This window comes from Pristiophorus japonicus, chromosome 13, assembly GCF_044704955.1.
Source record: "Pristiophorus japonicus isolate sPriJap1 chromosome 13, sPriJap1.hap1, whole genome shotgun sequence".
Taxonomy (NCBI): Eukaryota; Metazoa; Chordata; class Chondrichthyes; family Pristiophoridae; genus Pristiophorus; species Pristiophorus japonicus.
In genome coordinates this window covers 123,064,859-123,085,701 of record NC_091989.1, presented here as the reverse complement: position 1 = coordinate 123,085,701, position 20,843 = coordinate 123,064,859, and the positions used below count along the sequence as shown (strand labels likewise).

Genomic DNA, 20,843 nt, shown 5'->3' with positions numbered 1-20,843 from the left:
ATAAACAGGCAAGGTTAGAAGATACGTACAGCCCCTGGTCTTCCTGTTCCTGCACCCCCTTTAAATTGTACTATTAAGTTTATATTGCCGCTCCTCATTCCTCCTACCAAATTGCATTACTTCACACAGCTCTGCGTTAAAATTAATCTACCACGTGTCTGCCCATTTCACTAGTATATCTACGTCCTCATGATGTCGGTTACTATCCTCCTCATTGTTTATTACATTTCGGAGTTTCGTGTCATCTGCAAACTTTGAAATTATGCCCTGCATGCCCAAGTTCAAGTCATTAGTATATCGAAGACCAGTGGTTACAATACCAATCCTTGGGGAACACCATTGTATACCTCCCTCCAGCCTGATAAACAACCATTCAACCACTACTCTTTACTTTCTGTCCCTTAGCCAATTTCTAATCCATGCTGTCACTGACCCTTTAATGCCATGGGCTATAATTTTGCTAACTTGTGCTGAAAAATCTTCTGATTCTAGGAATTTATGACTGCCACCCATTCTTCTATGGCTAAAAAAGATCATACTTGCAAACTCTGGAGAATATTGCACTACTCGACTGGGCGAGTTCAGCCCACCCACAGCCAGAAACAAATGGCAGCCGGCATTACAGGGCAACTGAGGCGGCAAGTAGTATCCGTATTGCTGTGGTCTCTGAAGACGCTCGCTGAAATTACTTCAGTGGAGAGTCAGCAACTCGACAGGCAAATACTTCTGACACCTGCACTGCCTTCAGTAATTGGAACAAGTGGCTGCGACTTCAACAAGCATTTGTACAGTAGTTTTATTGTAAAGAACATCGGAGCTACTTCAGATCGGGAGGGATAAGGAAAACAAGATGCCAAACCAGGAAAGGATAGGAAGGATGACCAAAAACTTGGTAGAGATGGGTTATGAAAAGGTTTTTATTTTAAATCAATCAATCAAAGGAGGGAGGTGGAAAGGTTTAGGAGGGGGCACTCTGGAAAGTATTATCCAGGCACTGCTAACAATCTCGGAAGTAACTGGAATATTACAAGATATTTACACCCACTTGTATTCAGGTAACATAGTTGAAAAAAGTTATTTTTTTTTTTAAAAAAGGGGACAATTGGAGGAAAATCCCATTAAAAAGGTATAACAATTACAGCTCTGGTAAGTAGAGCTATGCACTCATTTCAACTTAAAAACAATAAAACATTCACAGGACTGCATCCTTATTTCAAAGCACACTTACTTTGCTATGTTTAGTCCTTTAAAAAATCTTGCAATATCTTGGTCAGACGATTGCCATGGTAGACCTCTTGCCCTAATTACTGTTTCACCATCTACTCCTTCAGCCTTGCTGCTGCAAGAGAACATTTTACATCAATTTCCCCATCACCGTTACATTAAAAAAATGACCATTATGCAACAATTCAAAACATTTAGTCTCCTCACAGAAAGTCACTATCTAAACTGGCTTCATTGAAATGAAACATCTCATTTTCTTTTAAGGTATTTTCTCCTTCTCGAGTTATCCCCACATCATTCAGACTATGTTTTCTGGCATCTACTACTGCCATTTTTAAAACCAGTAACTGGGGTACTTGCATGAGCAGCCCAGCTACTTTCCTTCCCTACTCCAAAGTGGCCAGTGTCTACTCAAAGCCTCTTTACAACAGCATAGCTCAAGACTGGGAACTAAAGCATTAAAAACGTCAGAGGCATGAACCCATTCTGTGCTCTCTGTGGGAAATAAAACATGTCGCCCTTGCTCAGACTTTTCTAGATGCATTACTTCCATTCTTAAGGCAAATTAATTTTTTTTTTTTTTTTTTACACACAATTTATAAGTATTATTTTCTGAACATTCTTACACTGCAATTCTCCTTAAATTACAATAGGACACCAAACACAAATATATAAGTGTGTCAACACTTACCATGGACCAGTTTCAAATTTATAGTTGACCGTTTCAAAGTTTTTGAACTCATAATCTGAAAGAGAAAGGGAAGTAACTATACACCAACCTGTCACTTGAAAGACTAAGTGCTGAATCTAAAAAAAAAGACATGACTTACTGCAAGGTTCACTTATTAAGCTTAAAATAATTTCACCCATGGTGGTCACTTCAACTGCACCAAATCCATTGACTGTACTGTCTGTGCTCAATTCCAAGTCTGCACATGGCATTAAGGAAAATGAATCAACAGAATCCTTAACACTTCCCATAAGCTTACATCTTGCCTGGCTTTGTTAAATTGGAAACAATCATCCATTGCTTGCAATTCAGGAATGGGACAGGATAAATAATGTTGCATCAGAGCAGACAGACATGTTACTCCGATATTGGTCAAAGTAGAGCTTTTTTGTGAGGGGGTTGGGGGGCGTGAATGAAGAGGGGGAAAAGGACATTGATTACAAAACCTTGACCAATACGCCAAATAAATTTCCCAAACTACACTGGAACCTCTAATATCCATACGCCCAACTATCTGCCTTACACAAGTTGCTAATGTTGATTTTATTCTTTGCATTGTTCCAATCTTTAAATCGTTTCCCTAAGATTTTGCTGTTGTGTGCAAAACTAGAAAATGAGGAATATTCTTCATTTAGTTTGGGAGAGGGGGGGGGGGGCGAGAAGGAGGAGAGAGGGGAAGAGGGAATCTCCATTATAGTAGATCATGGAAGTTCTGCTGTAAATCAGTTTTGATCACAAGATTGATCAATGCATCACCATCCTTTCTGATATCCAACTATAAAATAATGCAATGGTGAAACTTCCACAGGTGATTTTTGTATCAATATAGGCTTCATAAATTACTACAAATTAAAATTAAGCCGAGAGAGAACCCCGTCACAAGCTCTTGGAGCCAATAAACTTGCATCGGTTTCCATATCTGGGGTTTCTGATCAGAGCTGTAATCACAGAAAATCATTCAAATGCCTTGAAAAGTGCCTAGGCACAAGACAGATGGTTAACCAGAGGGAAGGATACATTCAGCCATGGAACTGATGGAGAGTTCTTTCACGGAGGCTGCATTTGGACAGCATTTGTGAAACTCCTTCTGCAGGTCATAAAATGAAGAGAAACAGTCGGGGAGCACCAAATTCTACAAAAGAAAAGAGAGAATCATTAAGTATGCTAAACCAAGCTGGATGAAGTTTTAAGAACATAAGAATTAGGAGCAGGAGTAGGCCATAGGGCCCCTCGAGCCGGCTCCGCCATTTAATACGATCATGGCTGATGCAATCATGGACTCAGGTCCACTTCCACTTCCCTACCCGCTCTCAAAGACATAGAAACATAGAAAATAGGTGCAGGAGTAGGCCATTCAGCCCTTCGAGCCTGCACCACCATTCAATAAGATCATGACTGATCTTCACCTCAGTGCCCCTTTCCCGCTTTCTCTCCATACCCCTTGATCCCTTTAGCCGTAAGGGCCATATCTAACTCCCTCTTGAATACATCCAATGACCTGGCATCAACAACTCTGCGGCAGGGAATTCGACAGGTTAACAACTCTCGGAGTGAAGAAGTTTCTCCTCATCTCAGTCCTAAATGGCCTACCCCTTATCCTAAGACTGTGTCCCCTGGTTCTGGACTTCCCCAACATCGGGAACATTCTTCCCGCATCTAACCTGTCCCGTCAGAATCTTATACGTTTCTATGAGATCCCCTCTCATCCTTCTAAACGGCAGTGTATAAAGGCTCAGTTGATCCAGTCTCTCCTCATATGTCAGTCCAGCCATCCCTGGAATCAGTCTGGTGAACCTTCGCTGCACTCCCTCAATAGCAAGAACATCCTTCCTCAGATCAGGAGACCAAAACTGAACACAATATTCCAGGTGAGGCCTCACCAAGGTTCTGTACAACTGCAGTAAGACCTCACTGCTCCTATACTCAAATCTCCTAGCTATGAAGGCCAGCATGCCATTTGCCTTCTTCACCGTCTGCTGTACCTGCATGCCAACTTTCAATGACTGATGAACCATGACACCCAGGTCTCATTGCACCTCCCCTTTTCCTAATCTGCCGCCATTCAGATAATATTCTGTCTTCCTGTTTTTGCCACCAAAGTGGATAATCTCACATTTATCCACATTATACTGCATCTGCCATGCATTTCCCACTCAGCTAACCTGTCCAAGTCAACCTGCAGCCTCTTAGCATCCTCCTCGCAGTTCACACCGCCACCCAGTTTAGTGTCATCTGCAAACTTGGAGATATTACACTCAATTCCTTCATCCAAATCATTGATGTATATTGTAAAGAGCTGGGGTCCCAGCACTGAGCCCTGCGGCACTCCACTAGTCACTGCCTCCCATTCCGAAAAGGACCCGTTTATCCCGACTCTCTGCTTCCTGTCTGCCAACCAATTCTCTATCCACGCCAGTACATTACCCCCAATACCATGCTCTTTGATTTTGCACACCAATCTCTTATGTGGGACCTTGTCAAAGGCCTTTTGAAAGTCCAAATACACCACATCCACTGGTTCTCCCTTGTCCACTCTCATAGTTACATCCTCAAAAAATTCCAGAAGATTTGTCAAGCATGATTTCCCTTTCATAAATCCATGTTGACTTGGACCGATCCCGTCACTGCTTTCCAAATGCGCTCCTTTTTAATCCTTAATAATTGATTCCAACATTTTCCCCACTAATGATGTCAGGCTAACCCTCCTTTTTTTTTTTAAAAAGGGGTGTTACATTAGCTACCCTCCAGTCCAGAGGAACTGATCCAGAGTCGATAAACTGTTGGAAAATGATCACCAATGCATCCACTATTTCTAGGGCCACTTCCTTAAGTACTCTGGGATGCAGGCAATCAGGCCCCGGGGATTTATCGGCCTTCAATCCCATCAATTTCCCCCAACACAATTTCCTGCCTAATTAGAATATCCTTCAATTCCTCCTTCACACTAGATCCTCGGTCCCCGGAAGGTTATTTGTGTCTTCCTTCGAAGACACAACCAAAGTATTTCTTCAATTGTTCTGCCATTTCTTTGTTCCCCATTATAAATTCACCCGAGTCCGACTGCAAGGGACCTACGTTTGTCTTCACTATTCTTTTTCTCTTCACATATCTATAGAAGCTTTTGCTGTCAGTTTTTATGTTCCTGGCAAGCTTCCTCTCGTACTCTATTTTCAGCCTCCTAATTAAACCCTTTTTCCTCCTCTGCTGAATACTAAATTTCTCCCAGTCCTCTGGTTTGCTGCTTTTTCTGGACAATTTTTATGCCTCTTCCTTGGATCTAACACTATCCTTAATGTCCCTTGCTAGCCACGGTTGAGCCACCTTCCCGGTTTTATTTTTACTCCACAGTTTCAGAAACTGTCTATTTCTGTCTTAAATTTATTCAATGCCCCAGCTTCCACATCTGAGGCAGCAAATTCCACAGATCCACACAGATCTAAGAAATTTCTCATCAGTTTTAAATGGGCGGCCCCTTATTCTAAGATTATGCCTTCTAGTTCTAGTTTCCCCCATCAGTGGAAATATCCTCTCTGCATCCACCTCGTCAAGCCCCCTCAATCTTATACGTTTCGATAAGATCACCTCTCATTCTTCTGAATTCCAATGAGTAGAGGCCCAACCTACTCAACCTTACCTCATAAGTCAACCCTCTCATCTCTGCACTCAACCTTGTGAACCTTCTCTGAACTGCCTCCAAAGCAAGTATATCCTTTCGTAAATATGGAAACCAAAACTGCATGCAGTATTCCAGGTGTGGCCTCATCAATACCCTATACAACTGTAGCAAGACTTTGCTGCTTTTATACTCCATCCCCTTTGCAATAAAGGCCAAGATCCATTGGCTTCCTGATCATTTACTGTACCTGCATACTATCCTTTTGTGTTTCATGCACAAATACCCCCAGGTCCCACTGTACTGCAGCACTTTGCAATCTTTCGCCAATTAAATAATAACTTGCTCTTTGATTTTTTTTCTGCCAAAGTGCATGACCTCACACTTTCCAACATTATACTCCACCTGCCAAATGTTTGCCCACTCACTTAGCCTGTCTATGTCCTTTTGCAGGTTTTGTGTCCCCCTCCTCACACGTTGCTTTTCCTCCCATCTTTGTATTGTCAGCAAACTTGGCTAAGTTACACTCAGTCCCTTCCTCCAAGTCATGAATATAGATTGTAAATAGTTGGGGTCCCAGCACTGATTAAGGCTAAGGACTTCAAAACAGAAGAGTTTATATTTCAATTGCTATAAGTAATTGTTTTGAGACAAGAAAAAAAAAAGTTTACCAGCAACACAATTTTTCAAACCCGATCCATAGATTCATTGCGAGATCAGTACTAAGTAACATGGACTACTAACCCTGCTTAGGGGGAACAAGGTTACAGCATCATGTCTGAAAGCATGAGAGAGCAGTCCTAGAGGAATACTAAACTACCATAAACTCACTCAACAGTAGTGAGTAGCTAAGGCATACAAAGTTCTAGGACACTTTCTTTTTTTAAAAAAAACAAAAACCCAAAAGAAACACAAAAATGATTAACAATAATCAATAGAGGGGTCGAGATAATGAATGGATAAGAGTATTCACTTTATAACTACAGCTTGACGTTAATGATTAGTATCATGTGTTCTTTTTTTAAGTCCATTTTTAAATAGACAAATTTATGAAATTGGGGGAATAGACAAATTTCCAGAAGACCATTGAAGTGAAATGTACATATGGATTCAAAACAGCAATTAGATCTCGAGAGTTGGGACTGAAGGATATGGCAAGGTGGTGGGGCAACAGTAGGTATCACTGCAAAAACTAGGCAGCCGCATTCTACAGTCGACATGCCATAACAGTCACACTCATTATTGTAACAAAAGCACAGCAAGTTTATCAAGCAGATCAAGTGACACAGAATTGTACCTCATTAATAGAATAAACTAGATATCCTCCCAGTGGCAAGTCCACTAATTTATTGGTTTCATTGATAAATGAACTGAAATCAGAATCTGAATCTAAAATACCATAAGAGTCCTATATAATTTGACCTATTAAATACTGGCATTGCACTTCCAGAGGGGAACATGGTTACATCCCACTCCCAAACTCTCAATCCTAATCATTTTTCCTGTGCAAATAGTTCAAAGTTTGTCCCTTGTCCACATGACAGTTCTGAGCAACCTTCCAAGCCTCTGCTGTTCACATTGAACTATTTTTGCAAACTTCCTTTTAGCATCTAACTACATGCAGGTATATAAAAAAAACACATTCAAAAGGCCTGAGAATTCAACATTTACATTCAAGGTCAAGTGGACTAAAACTCATGCCAGAAGTCATAATCCCAAGGTGAAGCAAACTAGGAGAGAAATTTATGGGTCATTGATTGTAATACGTCATTGTCTGCAAAACTATTTGGAATGTCTTGAGGTTGTGAAAGGCGCTATTTAAATATAAGGCTTTATTTTCCTGAACTATTTTTGTTAGTCACTGGAGAACTTTAGGATTGGAAACAACCAAATTGCAGTTCAAAGGCACTGGCAGGATGAGATAAATATAACCCAGGTAATTATATTCTCAACATTGTTAGTGGGTAAAATAATCGAAGTGGGTAAATACCAAAGAATAGGTTGAGTAAGGCAAAACAAGAAACAGCCAGCGTGGATTAGAAGAGAAAGGTAGCATGGACTAGAAGAGAATGGTCCCGTTTGGCAAACCTCCCTTAACTGCTTTGAAGAGGACAATAATGAACTCCCTACAGTAATGTTTGGACTTACAAAAGGCTTTCCAAGGTCACGAGACTATTCATAGAATGATATAGTACAGAAGGAGGCCATTCATCTCATCGTGACTAAGCTGTCTCTTTGGTAAACCCATCCAATTACCCCTGCCCCTTCCCTATAGCCCTGTAAAATTTTTCCCTTGAAGTATTTTTCCAAAATATCTTTTGAAAGTTACTATTGAATCTGCTCCCACCACCCTTTCAGGCACTGCATTCCAGATCATAATGCGCTCCTTAAAAATAATTTCCTCATGTTGCCGCTGGTTCTTTTGCAAATCACCTTACATCTGCATCCTCTGGTTACCATCCCTCCTGCCACTGAAAAGCTTCTCCTTATTTACTCTATCAAAACCATGATTTTGAACACCTCTTATCAAATCTCTTCTTAACCTTCTCTGCTCCAAGGAGAACAACCCCAACTTATCCAGTCTCTCTCTACATAACTGAAGTCTCTCATCCCTGATGCTACTCTAGTAAATCTCCTCTGCACCCTTTCCCAGGCCTCGACATCCTAAAGTGTGGCACCCAGAATGGAACAATACTCCTGCTGAGGCCGAACTAATGTTTTGTAAAGTTTAGCATAACAATTATTAATAAGCAATTCTATGGGGAACCCAGAGTAGAATGCGCATCTGGATTTAGAAATTGGATTTAAAACTAAAGGAAACAGTACCCTTTGGAGCACCACCATCAAGCTGGAAGAAATACTGAATGGAATATATAATGGAATATACCTGGATCAGTACATGGATCAGTACCACAGAAAATAGTTGAGGCCAATTCACTAAATATATTCAAAAGGGAGTTAGATGAAGTCCTTACTACTAGGGGGATCAAGGGGTATGGCGAGAAAGCAGGAAGGGGGTACTGAAGTTGCATGTTCAGCCATGAACTCATTGAATGGCGGTGCAGGCTAGAAGGGCTGAATGGCCTGCTCCTGCACCTATTTTCTATGTTTCTATGATCCCACCTGCACGCAAGAGCCAATTTCACAAGCTTGTTAATTATAGATGCAAAAAAAAAATAGGAAGAGCCGAAGGAATAAATGAAGCAATTGTTTGCTCAAGAAGATTTGATCTGATGTGCAATTAGAATACAAATGATATTCAGTAGACAAAAATATTGTATCTTAGGAGGCAATAATGAGCAGCAGAGATATACAATGAGCACTGAAAAACTATGAAAGGGATCGGAGAATGGCAGCTGCCTCATTTATAATGTTGAGACAATATGGGGAAGCAACAAAAAGTAAATAAAATGTTGGTCGGCATAGCTAGAATAATTGGGAGTATGTCTATAAAAAGGTTATGCTGGTGCTTTATAATGCACTGATCAGACTTGGAATATTGTTCACCACAGCTGGTGGATGAATGGGGAAGTGTGCAGAAACAAGAATGATCCCAAGTGTAAAGAGGAAAGATTACCAAAGCTGAAGTGAAGCTCCAGTCTACAGAGAAAGTTGGTGGGGGTGGGGGGGGTGGTGACAGGGCAGTGTCAATAAGATGCATTTGTACAGCGCTTTAATGTAATAAAATGTCCCAAGGCACTTCACAGGAGCATTATCAAACCAAATTTGACACCAAGCCACAGGAGATATTAGAGCAGATGACCAAAAGCTTGGTCGAAGAGGTAGGTTTTAAGGAAAGCCTTAAAAGGAAAGAAAGAAAGCTGGAGGTTTAGGGAGAGAATTCCTGAGCTTAGGGCTTCGGCAGCTGAAGGCATAGCCGCCCATTAAAATCAGAAATTATGCAAGAGGCCAGAATTAAAAGGAGCACAGATATGAGGGTTACAGGGTTGGAGGAGATTAGAGATTGGGAGGGGCAAGGCCATAGAGGGATTTGAAAACAAGGATGAGAATTTTTTTTTTTTTTTTTTTAAACTGAGGTGTTGCTTAACCTGGAGCCAATGTAGGTCAGCGAGCACAAGGGTGAACTGGACTTCAGTTAGGACATGGGCAGCAGAGTTTTGGATGATCTTAAGTTTGAGGTCAAGAAACTTACTGAGGTATATAAAGACTTAAAAGACTTGGATTTATATAGTGCCTTTCACAACCACTGGATGTCTCAAAGCGCTTTACAACCAATTAAGTACTTTTGGAGTGTAGTCATAGTTGTAATATGGAAAATACAGCAGCCAATTTGCACACAAGCAAGCTGCCACAAACAGCAATGTGTTAATGACCAGGTAATCTGTTTTTATTATGTTGATTGAGGGTGAAGGATAAATATTGGTCAGGACACTGGGCATAACTCCCCTGCTCTTCTTCGAAATAGTATCGTGGGATCTTTTACATCCACTTGAGGGTTTTAACATTTCATCTGAAAGACGGCGCCTCCAACAATGCAGCACTCTCTCAGCACTGCATTGGGAGCCTCAGCCTAGATTTTTTTTATGCTGAAGTCCCTGGCGTTGGGCTTGAACCCACAACCTTCCGCCTCAGAGGCGAGTGTGCTACCCAATGAGCCACAGCTAACACACTACATAAATAAAGTGAGCACAGAATATTGCAAAGGTGAGTAACCCAGGAGAACAAGAGGATATTAATTTACCAAGTACACAAAAGGAACGAAAATTTTAACTACTCAAAAGGGTGATGAGTGTTTGGAATAATTTACCAGCTAAAAGTAGTGATGCCAAAGATTGTGGGCTCAATTTTCCCCAGTGATTTGCACTGTTTTTTTTGGATCAGGCTGCTTTTTTTTCGTCCAAGTTAAAAAAAACAGTTTGCCCAATCAATTTGCACCAGCAGAACTCAGTTACAATTTTTTTTTAGGCAAGTTTCTTTTTCAGCCAAAGGGGGTGTAACCTGTCACCCACGCCAATTCTGGCCTTTTAGGGAAGTTTGGCCAGCTGAGAGTTACTCCAGTTCTGCTTAGGCCAGCATATGTGGCTGCTGTAGAAAAACCTTCTGGAGAGTTAAGGAAATCGGCGCAGGCAAGTGCAGCAGATGCCTGGACAGCAGCAGCAGGAGAGGTGAGGGGAAGTCACTTGGGTTCGAGGCGGAGGGAGCGGACCGGGAGGCCACCGGGGCTAGGGGCAGGCAGGGGAGCAGACCGACAAGGCTCTCGGGGCTAGGGGCGGGCGGGTGACACTTTAATAATTGGAGGTAAGTTGCTGCAATGTATTTTAATGTTTGGCGAGCTGGCTGTCCATTTCATTCAACCCGCATTATGCCCGTGGCAGCCTGATATTTTTGGCACAGATCACAGCTCCACTCCCAAAACTGAAGGACAGGTTAAGCTGTGCCAAAATGAAGAAATCCAACGGGGAAACTTACAACATTTTTTTTTGGCCTACTTGGGGCCCCCAAAAAATGGGCATAACTCTTCAAGTACACCAAAAAAAAGCTTTGGGGAAAATTGAGCCCATTGAGAGCTCAAAGTGCAATTAGCTGCTAAACTGGGCTGGAATACCAGAAGGATGAACTTCACTGAATGATCATTCCTTATGTTATCTACTATTACTGCTTAATCCAGCTGTGTCATTGCAGGCTATTCAAGTTTTAATCAAAAAGATTCAGATGTATGTACAGAATGTCTGTTTAAAAAGTCATCCGCAATTCAGTTCTATGATCAATCAAAAATCACTACCAAATTCAACCAGATCCAATTCCTGGAGCACCAGCTCATAAAATGTAACAGGAAAATCAATCTCATTAGCTGCTGGGAAAGTTTGTGCACCAGGAAGCGATGCCTGATAAAATGTCAATTTTTTTTTTTAAAAAGCTAGGATCTGTATACATGGTGCTCTCACAAGCCAATTGCATGACTTTAGTTTCTAACTGAGGGCGCATCATAAAAGAGACACAAACTGAAATGATGTCCCTTATAGTCCAGATTGGATTTAGACCACACCCATTTGACACCTCAATTTAAATATTTCGATGATCAAGCATTCACAACCTTACAGCTGTCAAATTACTTCACCTTTTTGGATGCTTCTGGGTGTAGGACCTGCCGAACCAGTAACTGGCCATCAGTACAAAGGCAGTAAGAGCTTCTCCCAAGTGCTTTCAACTCACTCGACACAACCTGGTTGAACTGAAAAGAAAATGATTCATATGTTTATTCAGTACATTTACAATTATTGGTTCACACCTTTCTAAAGAATGTGGGAGGACTCATGGTACACTGAAAACATTTAAACCACAAAAAGGTTGCATTGGCCAACATTCACAAAGTATCTGCTTCCTAAATCTTGATCGTTCCCGGCTACAGTACTTAAGGGGTGGGTTGTTAGATTGATGGGTGGGGAGGGTGATCAATAGACAACTCTCCTACTCCCATACCAATAGGCATGTTCCACTTCAAAACAAAGTGAATCAGAACTTACATATATTTAACAGACGTACATCTAGGACCACTGTATAATTAGCATTAAAGTAAAAATACAAATAATGCTTTAAAAGCGTTAAATCAACAGCAACCATTTAAAAAGCTGTTGCACAAGAGGACATTTAAATGGCACTATACAGCAAAAGATCCGCACGACCGTTTTGAGATTTGTGCGGGCACCAATTTTCTTTTTAAATACAAGGTAGATATATCAAAAGAAGCCTGCAAAGAACAATTCCCTGTTTAACAGGTCTAGTTGTCTGTTGGGAGAAGGGCACATCATCTGGCAATGCATTTTCAGGTTATAATGAAGAGTACATATGTACAAATATATCACAATAATAGCAAGGAGTGGGTAGGGGGGGGTGGGGGCTGAAGCGACCGTCACTTATTAACTTGTTAAATCTGATGAAAGCCAAATTAAGCATGATGGATTTCTCAGACATAAAGCCAATCATTCGAGTTTTGTGCAGTAATATTTTGTGTACAAGATTGTTATTCTTTGATTTCATCAAGTGTGATTGCATCAGGGACCACACTAAAGGATTATGATCAAGTATAAAAAGGATCAAGTCATTTAAAGTTCAAGATTTATCAAGTTATCAAATTTGAATTTGCTCTAACATCTGCAAAAACATGTCATCCCTTTCATTACACACTTCAGACCACAAAGAACTGAACCTGAAGTGTCCTCCCCTAACAATTATGGATGGCTCCACAAAGTCTGCAAACGCCAAAGTGGTTTGCAGCAATGGCAGCATCAAAATGACAACCACTTGCATCCCGAACACAACACCCAAAATGTCACTCAGTGATCCCACCAACTAGACCTTTACCAAACAATTAAACTTGGGTTAAAAGGAAAACAAACGCTGTCTGTTCTCAGACATCTCTAGTCTATAGGCTTCTTAACTCAGCTTTCAAACTATATATACAGGTGACCCAGTTGGGAAAGGGTTAAAAGGAAATACTAGTTTTAGATGCAAAGTTTCACAAGTGGAAATACTAGTTTGGCAGCTGTGTGTCATTGTCTGGACCACAAGGCAGAATAACACGTTTGACCACTTAAAAAGACAACTAATCGCCCATCAGCCATGCACACCACAATCCAACATCCCCAAATGCTCAGATTACTCCTCGTTCAAAACACTCTTCTGTATGAATACAACTGGTTACAAACAAGCAGAATGCTTGAAAAAGAAAAGCAATACGAATTCAAAAGACCTACAGACACAGTTCAGTATCCAAAGATACTTCAGTATCACTGGTTTTAAATAAGTTATGGGAATCATCTGGTTATGGCCCATTCTCTATCATCGCATACACAACATTATTTTCCCATTATTTTAATTATAAAGTCTTTTAATTCATATTTCACTCTACACAAATTAATCTTTAATCTGCCTCCCTTTAAAGCAGCAAGACTTATGTATCCTACAATTAGAATGTTTTAATATTGTTATCTTGTAACTAAATAGAAATGTCAACCTTTTACAGAAAGAGGTGCCTAAATGTCAATGTCTTCCAAGTTGGTGATCTCACTAGAAAGGGGGTGGGGGGGGGGACACTTCCACCTGCAATGTTCAAACATCTGTTTCAGGGTGATTCGCTGAGGATATTGCACAACACAGGAAAAACAAGGAGACAGGAAGCAAAAACAGGGACTATAGAATCATTTACATAATGAAAATGTTCCAAAACATCGAAACAATGACATAATTCCACAAAATGGACTCGTCAAAGATTGAAAGACAAAAAAAGCATTCAATAGATTTTTTTTTAAAACAGAAAAATGGCTACAAACATGATTTCAGATTAGCCATTTAGAAAGCTTTTCCAGCAAGTGAGGGAGCAAGATCTATATCAGAATAAAACATTAAAATAAGGACTTAAGAATTTGGAAATGTGTAAAGAGAGGACATTAGACTCAAAGGCCAATTACGTTTTGCCCTGCAAGTGGCTGCGGCTGAGGTTTTTTGGTCGAACTTACTATATTTACAAACCAATCCAACAGATAGTCATCAGCAGGCAGGAAAAAAGAAAACAGATACAATGATGGCACTGAATTACACAGGCTTATTAAAAAAAGGTAGCCTAGTGTTTGGGGTGTAAGACCCTTCTCAGAGCAAACCTTCGCTCAGAGGAAAGGTCATGCATTGGAAACTATAATCTATTATTTTTTATTACAGATGCTGACAGACCTGTTGTGCTTTTCCAATAGGAAAAGAATGTCATTCAGCCCTTGAGCCTGTTCTGCCATTCACCTCAACTCCATTTTACCCATCTCTTAAAAGCAGATTCTTGGTAGGCAAGAGGGGCTTGAAATACAAAAAAAGTGTACCCAACATTGACCCTATTTCTGAAACCTCTCATCCATTGCCTCAGGTTTTCAAATATGGGAGCCCACAGGAAGATCCCAGAGGATTTGGAAGGGGGGGGGGGGGCGTGGAATCTATCTTTCTGGAGCCAGGAGTAGTGTGGAACAGAAGTTCCAGAACTCCAGATGTAAGAGTTGTCAAAATGTAGGAGTTACCAGTTTGATAGAAAAAGTCCTATTGTTGCAGTGTCTGACACTTGGGGTTTTTTTTACAAGACAAGGGGCTCCTGGGGAGGTTTCCTCTTCTCCAGCCTTAGAGCTTGAAAACCGAAATGATCTCAAAATAAAACGTTTATACATCTATATATAACAACTGTCCAATAGAAGCATAAGCAGAAAAAGATTTCACGTCTGTTCATTTGATTAACTTGAACCTATCATTTCAGTTCAGTTAAACTTCAGGCTGTTTGTTGAACTGTGATAAAAGGAGTGGAAACGAAACAATTTGGGGGAGGGGAGGGGAAGAGGGACAGGCACCGATTAAATCAAGAGGGATTTAACAAGATCTAGTTACCTTCAACTGAAAGCAACATCCCTCGTTACCGTTAAACAAACACGTTGGGACCCACATACACGTGCTACTTATATATACGATGAAAAACTGGGACCCACGCTACATAATGAGCCGTATGTTTTCAAAATCTTGGATCATTGCTCCAACATAGCATCGAGGACAGTTTTTTTTATTAAAGTAAATATTTCAACTTCGGGGGGGGGGTGGGGGGTGCGAGTTTAAAATTGCTGTTTACAATCCATTCCTTTATAACTCAACCTTGCTCTAAAACTTTCCATTAGATGGCCATATTCGATAGTGAGCCGTGTTCACTCACGAACACAAGGCACAACCGATAATGACATGGAACATGTTTAATAAAACAAACATTCACAAGTACGGCTATACAAGTTTCATTTTTTAAATCAGCACTGAGGTGCACAATGACCATCTCATCTCGGACTCCAAAGCTTTGGCCCAATAGTACAAAATGATTCAGTTTACCCATGGTATATTTACACTCAAGAGGAGCCTTTAAAAACTTGAATTTAAATTCTGGTAAACATTCCAAGTTCAGAAACAAGTGTACTTGTTTCTTATAAACTCGACTTGGACCCACTGTTCCAAACAATGGTCAAAGTGGAGGAAGCCCTCCCCTGTTTTACAAACAGCTGTGGGCAGTACAGATCAGGCAGGCCACAGGTGAATACAATTCAGCGGCCGATTGAGCCGAGCAAACTGCCAGCGAATTTAAAGATAGGCAGAGAACTGAGCTCTCCCAAAGTTTATTTCCCCACCCAAACAGTTCCGGTTCTTGAAATCCTAGCTCTGACAACACGTTAACTAAAAGTCTTCCATCTCTCACGATTTGTACACTGTTTTAAAACAGATCGCTACAAAACTCGGCAGCTTGGTTACAAGAAGTCAAGTACGAGATTTCTTGAGGATTGAGTTGGGTCGCTCCTATGACCGGAGCCGCTTCCTGTATTTGTACAACGATGGTGCTTGTCATCCAAGGCTTGGTTCCCCCCTGTCGGTCTTGTGCAGACCTCACACTCGTGTGTGCCTTTTCACTCAAACTCGCCGCTCGGTTTTCGATCTGTTCGCCTACAAAGTTTACCCGACAAGTTTAAAAGCTTTTTCGGGCCAAGTCGGAGCAGACTCACCTGTACAAGAACTCGATCGAGCGGCTCCGCCTCGGCGAGCTCCTCCGGGCTAACGCCTATCTCCTCTTTACACTGCTCGCTTAACTCGGGGCTGTCGGCTTTCACCAAGACTCGGTGGACTTCTCCCACCTGTTAAAGCGGGAAAAGGGGCAGCAATGTTGCATGAAACAAAGTCGTTCACAACGCAGCACTATAAAAGGAGCATGTATTCACCGGGTGGACAGGTTGGTGTATAAATCAAAAGACAGAAGACACAAAAAAAATTCCAGGTCGATTGCGTACCTTCTTGTTGTGGAGATCCACAACTTGCCACACCACCAGAACTAGTTCCCTTTCATCCGAACCTAGTTTAGCCCCATTTGCACCAGCTGTTGCCCCATACAAAACCACCAGAGAATCGTGCGAAGCCGTCATGACGGAGAACTACAAGAAGCAGAGGTTCAAACACACAAAAAAAAACAAAAAAAAGTGTTCACCTTTCGAGTGATCACCTCTACCAATCTCAAAGAAAGAAAAAACAGGAAGGGAAGATAAGAAAGTCTTTTTTCCAGAAAATAAAAGTAGCTATACGAAGTCTACCTGATCCCAAGGTGTTTATGGATTTGATCGTTCACGAGGCGAAACTGACAAAGCTTGTCTCTTTCACTCTGACATAGGGAAACGATGGCTGCTTTCTGTCCTCATTTACCTGCCTACAGACCAGACCATGTGACAAGCAAAGCCGCAATCGCCAGGGAGATTCCATTGGCTTATTACAAACAAGAAAACAGGGACGTGGCATTGCATATAATGGAACAGCCCAATCGGCGTTTCACCTTTTCCTGAATAGAATCGAAAGATGCCAAACGCATCACCTTTATCTTTACCCTAGACATTTTTATGTGGGGCAACTACTGGTTCGGTTGGAAGAACAGTCCACATTCTAACATTTAAATCAAACAACCCATTGTTAGGATATATAATGGACATTCGCTTGCTCAAAATGTCAATTATTGTGAAGAGATGGAATTTCCTTTTGACCTATGTTGACAACAACACCGTCCAACCCATTTAGACCGCTCCTTTTATAGCTCTCGTGGTTCTAAGACATAATGTTTTGAACTTTCTAAAGTTAATAAACTCCAGAAGATTTATTGCTGAGTTTTACATGTTTATTTCATATACTAGGAGGCATTAACAGCCTATTACTGGTGGGTTTAAATCGGTGTTGGCCGCACGCTGGGTCAAGCTTGTCGGCTGGCCCTCCAGTGTCAGGAGCGCGACCCTTCTGATAACACATTAAACTGATGAATTTAAAGTTCTCCAAAACATTAAGGCTTGTCAGCTCGGGTGAAGATTTCACGGAGATCTCGGAAGAAGGGCAGCGAGTTCTCCTGGTGTTCTGGCTCACATTTCTCCACCAATCAACACCAAGGAAAAGAGATTGACTGACTATTCGCCTCAATGGTATCTATGGGACCGAATGGCCAATGGACTCCAAAAATTGTACCGGCTAGACGCTCTCCTCGTGTGGTCAATATAATGCGCCCGTTAAACCCGTGAACATGGAAGCATTTAATTTTTCCACGAATGGAAAAATAGCATTCTAGTTTTTACAACTTACTTGTTTACCATACAATAAAGGTAATGTGTCAATTCACAGGGCTTTATTGAACTCATTTCCAACCGGTTTCTTAAGAAATGACGGAAATTTCAACTAATTAAGACGCCTCCCATTTGGTGGATACTTTGGAATTACTCTGCTGAAAATGATAATAGTCCTCAACACCCCGAATATCCAGAGGAAGCTGTTTCATTGATAGTAATCTATGACGGTTTACTACTAAAGCCAGTGATAAAGAGGATTGCACTCCCATTAATGATTAATGTTACACTGTAGATAATGTTTACGTGATATTTTCCACCAGACCATTAAAGTAGGGCAAAAATCTGTCAAAGCAAATCGTATCATTGTCTTCATTCTCATCTTTAAGTCAGACTTGCACTTTATAACAACAACAACTTGTATTTATATAGTGCTTTCAACATAGTCAAACGTCCCAAGGCGCTTCACAGGAATATAATGTGTTAACAATTTGCCACCAAGCCGCATAAGTATAAATTAGCGCAGGCTTGGTCAAAGAGGTAGATTTTAAGGAGCGTCTTGAAAGAGAAAAGAGGTGGAAGGGTTTAGGCAGGGAGTTCCAGAGCTTGGGGCCTAGGCAACTGAAGGCACGGCCACTAATGGTTGAGCGATTATAATCAGGGATGCTCAGGAGGGGTTTGGCTGGAGGAGATTACAGAGGGGAGGAGGAGGGAGGGGGGTGCAAGGCCATAGAGGGATTTGAAAATAAGGATGAGAATTTTTGAAATCGAGGTGTTGCTTAACCAGAAGCCAATGTAGGCCAGCGAGCACAGGGGTGATGCGTGAGCGGAAGTTGGTGCAAGTTGGGACACGGGCAGTCGAGTTTTGGATCATCTCTAGTTTATGTAGGGTAGAATGTAGGAGGCCAGCCAGGAGTGCATTGGAATAATCAAGTCTAGAGCTAACAAAGGCATGGATGAGGGCTTCAGCAGTGGATGAGCTGAGGCAAGGGCGGAGATGGGTGATGTTATGGAGGTGGAAATAGGCGGTATTATTTATGCTGCGGATATGTGGTCGAAAGCTAATTTCAGGGTCAAATATGGCACCAAGGTTGCAAACAGTCTGGTTCAGCCTCAGACAGGAGACAGATGGAGTCAGTGGCTAGGGAACGGAGTTTGTGGCGGGGATCGAAAATAATGGCTTCAGTCTTCCCAATATTCAATACCTAAAGACAGGTTATTTGGAAGCTAGTTCTCTGGCTCCCAATAGTGATTATGGTTTAGATCTAATTCCAGCATTCACTATTTCTAACAAAGACCTACTTGGTTATAAAGATGTGTTTGTCATAATGACAATTGCAAGTTAGTATTTTTGCTAAATTGTGTTTGATTATTAATACATTTAACAGTATACACAAAAATATATGGTATTATGTTGCAATCGCTTGGAAATTATGTTTAATTAAATCTATATAAAAGCAAATCCTAATATATTGTATCTTCAAAATGATAGATGTGCTCCTGGTGTAATTATGCTTAATACATTTACATTAAGGGTCTTTTTATTGTATCTTCTTTACAATAAAATAGAATGTCATGCCAATCTCTACTCTTTTTTAGGTCTGAATTGGGATTGCAGAATATAGCTTGTCCAGTGTAATATGTTGCTGTGTAATAGATCTAGCTGGTCGCGGCAACTGCGGCGTTATTTCTGTGGAATGAAATCAGTGAAAATGATTTACTTCCGCATAGTGGGGGCTGAACACGTGCTCCGGCCTCTGGCTAACTCGGTTAAACAATAACCAGCTCTATTTGCCGTTCACCCCAGACAAATACGCAACGGACTCGCTACTGTAAACACGGATGGAAGGTGGGAGTGCAGTTCCAGGGCCGTCTGAACCTCCCCAATAGGAAGCCACTGAGAAACTAGTTAGAAAGTAATCGAAACAAGAAGGCTCCAGCGACCATCCAGTTAGAAAGGAGCCAGGAACAGTTGCTCTGCAATTGTGAATATTTTACATTTACGCCTTTGCGGCACTCGGCAGGTCTGTTTGTTTTAAGCAATTTGATTGCTGCCGCCCAGATCACCATGGGATTCCCATAGAAACGGCGCCACGCCTTCAGAGCAAACCCGTGTACAGTACTAATCATTGCATCAGACCACATTGTACAGTGTGACCCTTAGAGTTCCAGTAACACTTCCCGTGAAGGGCACTTGAAAATATCCACCGTGTTGCCACTTACTGCAATTTTACTCTTGCTAACTCTTGATAAGAACTGAGTTAGTTTTTGCCAGGGATTCCTAACCCATTAAAGCGGAATTTCGAGATACCAGATGGCTGGTGCAAATAATTATTAACCAGCCTGACCACAACGGTTCTTAAATATAATAAAACAAAACGCTGGCAGGAAAGCTTTATTTGAAGGTAAACAAAACACCGCTCTTTGACCAAGCTTTTGGTCTTCTGCCCTAATTTCTTCTCATGTGGCTCGGAGTCAAATTTTGTTTGATAAAGCTCCTGCCAAGCGCCTTGGGATTTTTTTACTACTGAGACAGGAGCTGGTGACCAGCATTAGTTTGGAAACTTAAAAAAAAACGTGGTGATAAATATTTTGACTGTAATGAGTTATTCACGAATTCGCCAGGATTTCGGGGCTAAATTTGTAAGTAATGGGACTAATTGTCATCTCACCAAGGTGCAGAATGGCAACCAACCCATTGATAACAGAGCGATACCGTTGGTTTTCTTACGAACCACTTACTAATGACCTAGAATGTAAACATGTTGAATATCGTCAATCAGAGGCACATGTATTGTACTGCTCAGGTACTATTCCATTACACTGGTGATGTGTTATTCCACTGTCGTGTGTTCATTTCACTGAAAATTAACGGCCAAGGGAATAAATACTCGCATCGAAAGCGAAAGCCCTGAGAACCGAATGACAGATTTAAAAAAAGTGAAAACATGGCTTCATAAAGTTGCACCAGGTCCAGTAAACCTATTTACAGCCTCCTGGAGCCAAGGGTCAACTACTGTCCCTTACATTTGTTTATCGATTTAATTCCCTAAATTCCGATCTGCCAGCAGTGTTTAATGTTTAATCTTTTTTTTCCCGTTAAATCTTTTGAGTGTTGAAAGTATTATTTCAGATGGACAAAATGGCCTTTTCTTGTGTCGTACCATTT

At 41.2% G+C, this 20,843-nt stretch overlaps 1 protein-coding gene across 4 annotated transcripts in view; it reads right to left on the bottom strand.

Annotated features, from left to right (window-relative positions):
* esrp2 (epithelial splicing regulatory protein 2) overlaps positions 1-16,835 on the bottom strand; it is a 33,336-nt gene extending 16,501 nt beyond the window's left edge. For 2 of the 4 annotated variants that reach the window (XM_070897978.1, XM_070897980.1), the window contains exons 1-8: positions 16,670-16,756; positions 16,373-16,513; positions 16,091-16,219; positions 11,647-11,760; positions 2,972-3,086; positions 2,055-2,153; positions 1,916-1,970; positions 1,229-1,339 (exon numbers count right to left, since the gene is read on the bottom strand). In XM_070897978.1, the coding sequence (XP_070754079.1) occupies positions 1,229-1,339; positions 1,916-1,970; positions 2,055-2,153; positions 2,972-3,086; positions 11,647-11,760; positions 16,091-16,219; positions 16,373-16,504 (755 nt within the window). In that variant the 5' untranslated portion in view covers positions 16,505-16,513; positions 16,670-16,756. Of the gene's footprint in view, positions 1-1,228; positions 1,340-1,915; positions 1,971-2,054; positions 2,154-2,971; positions 3,087-11,646; positions 11,761-16,090; positions 16,220-16,372; positions 16,514-16,669; positions 16,757-16,778 lie in introns of those variants that run through there. The other 2 variants (XM_070897981.1, XM_070897979.1) reach the window with 2 other exon arrangements.
* Positions 16,836-20,843: the final 4,008 nt, after the last annotated feature.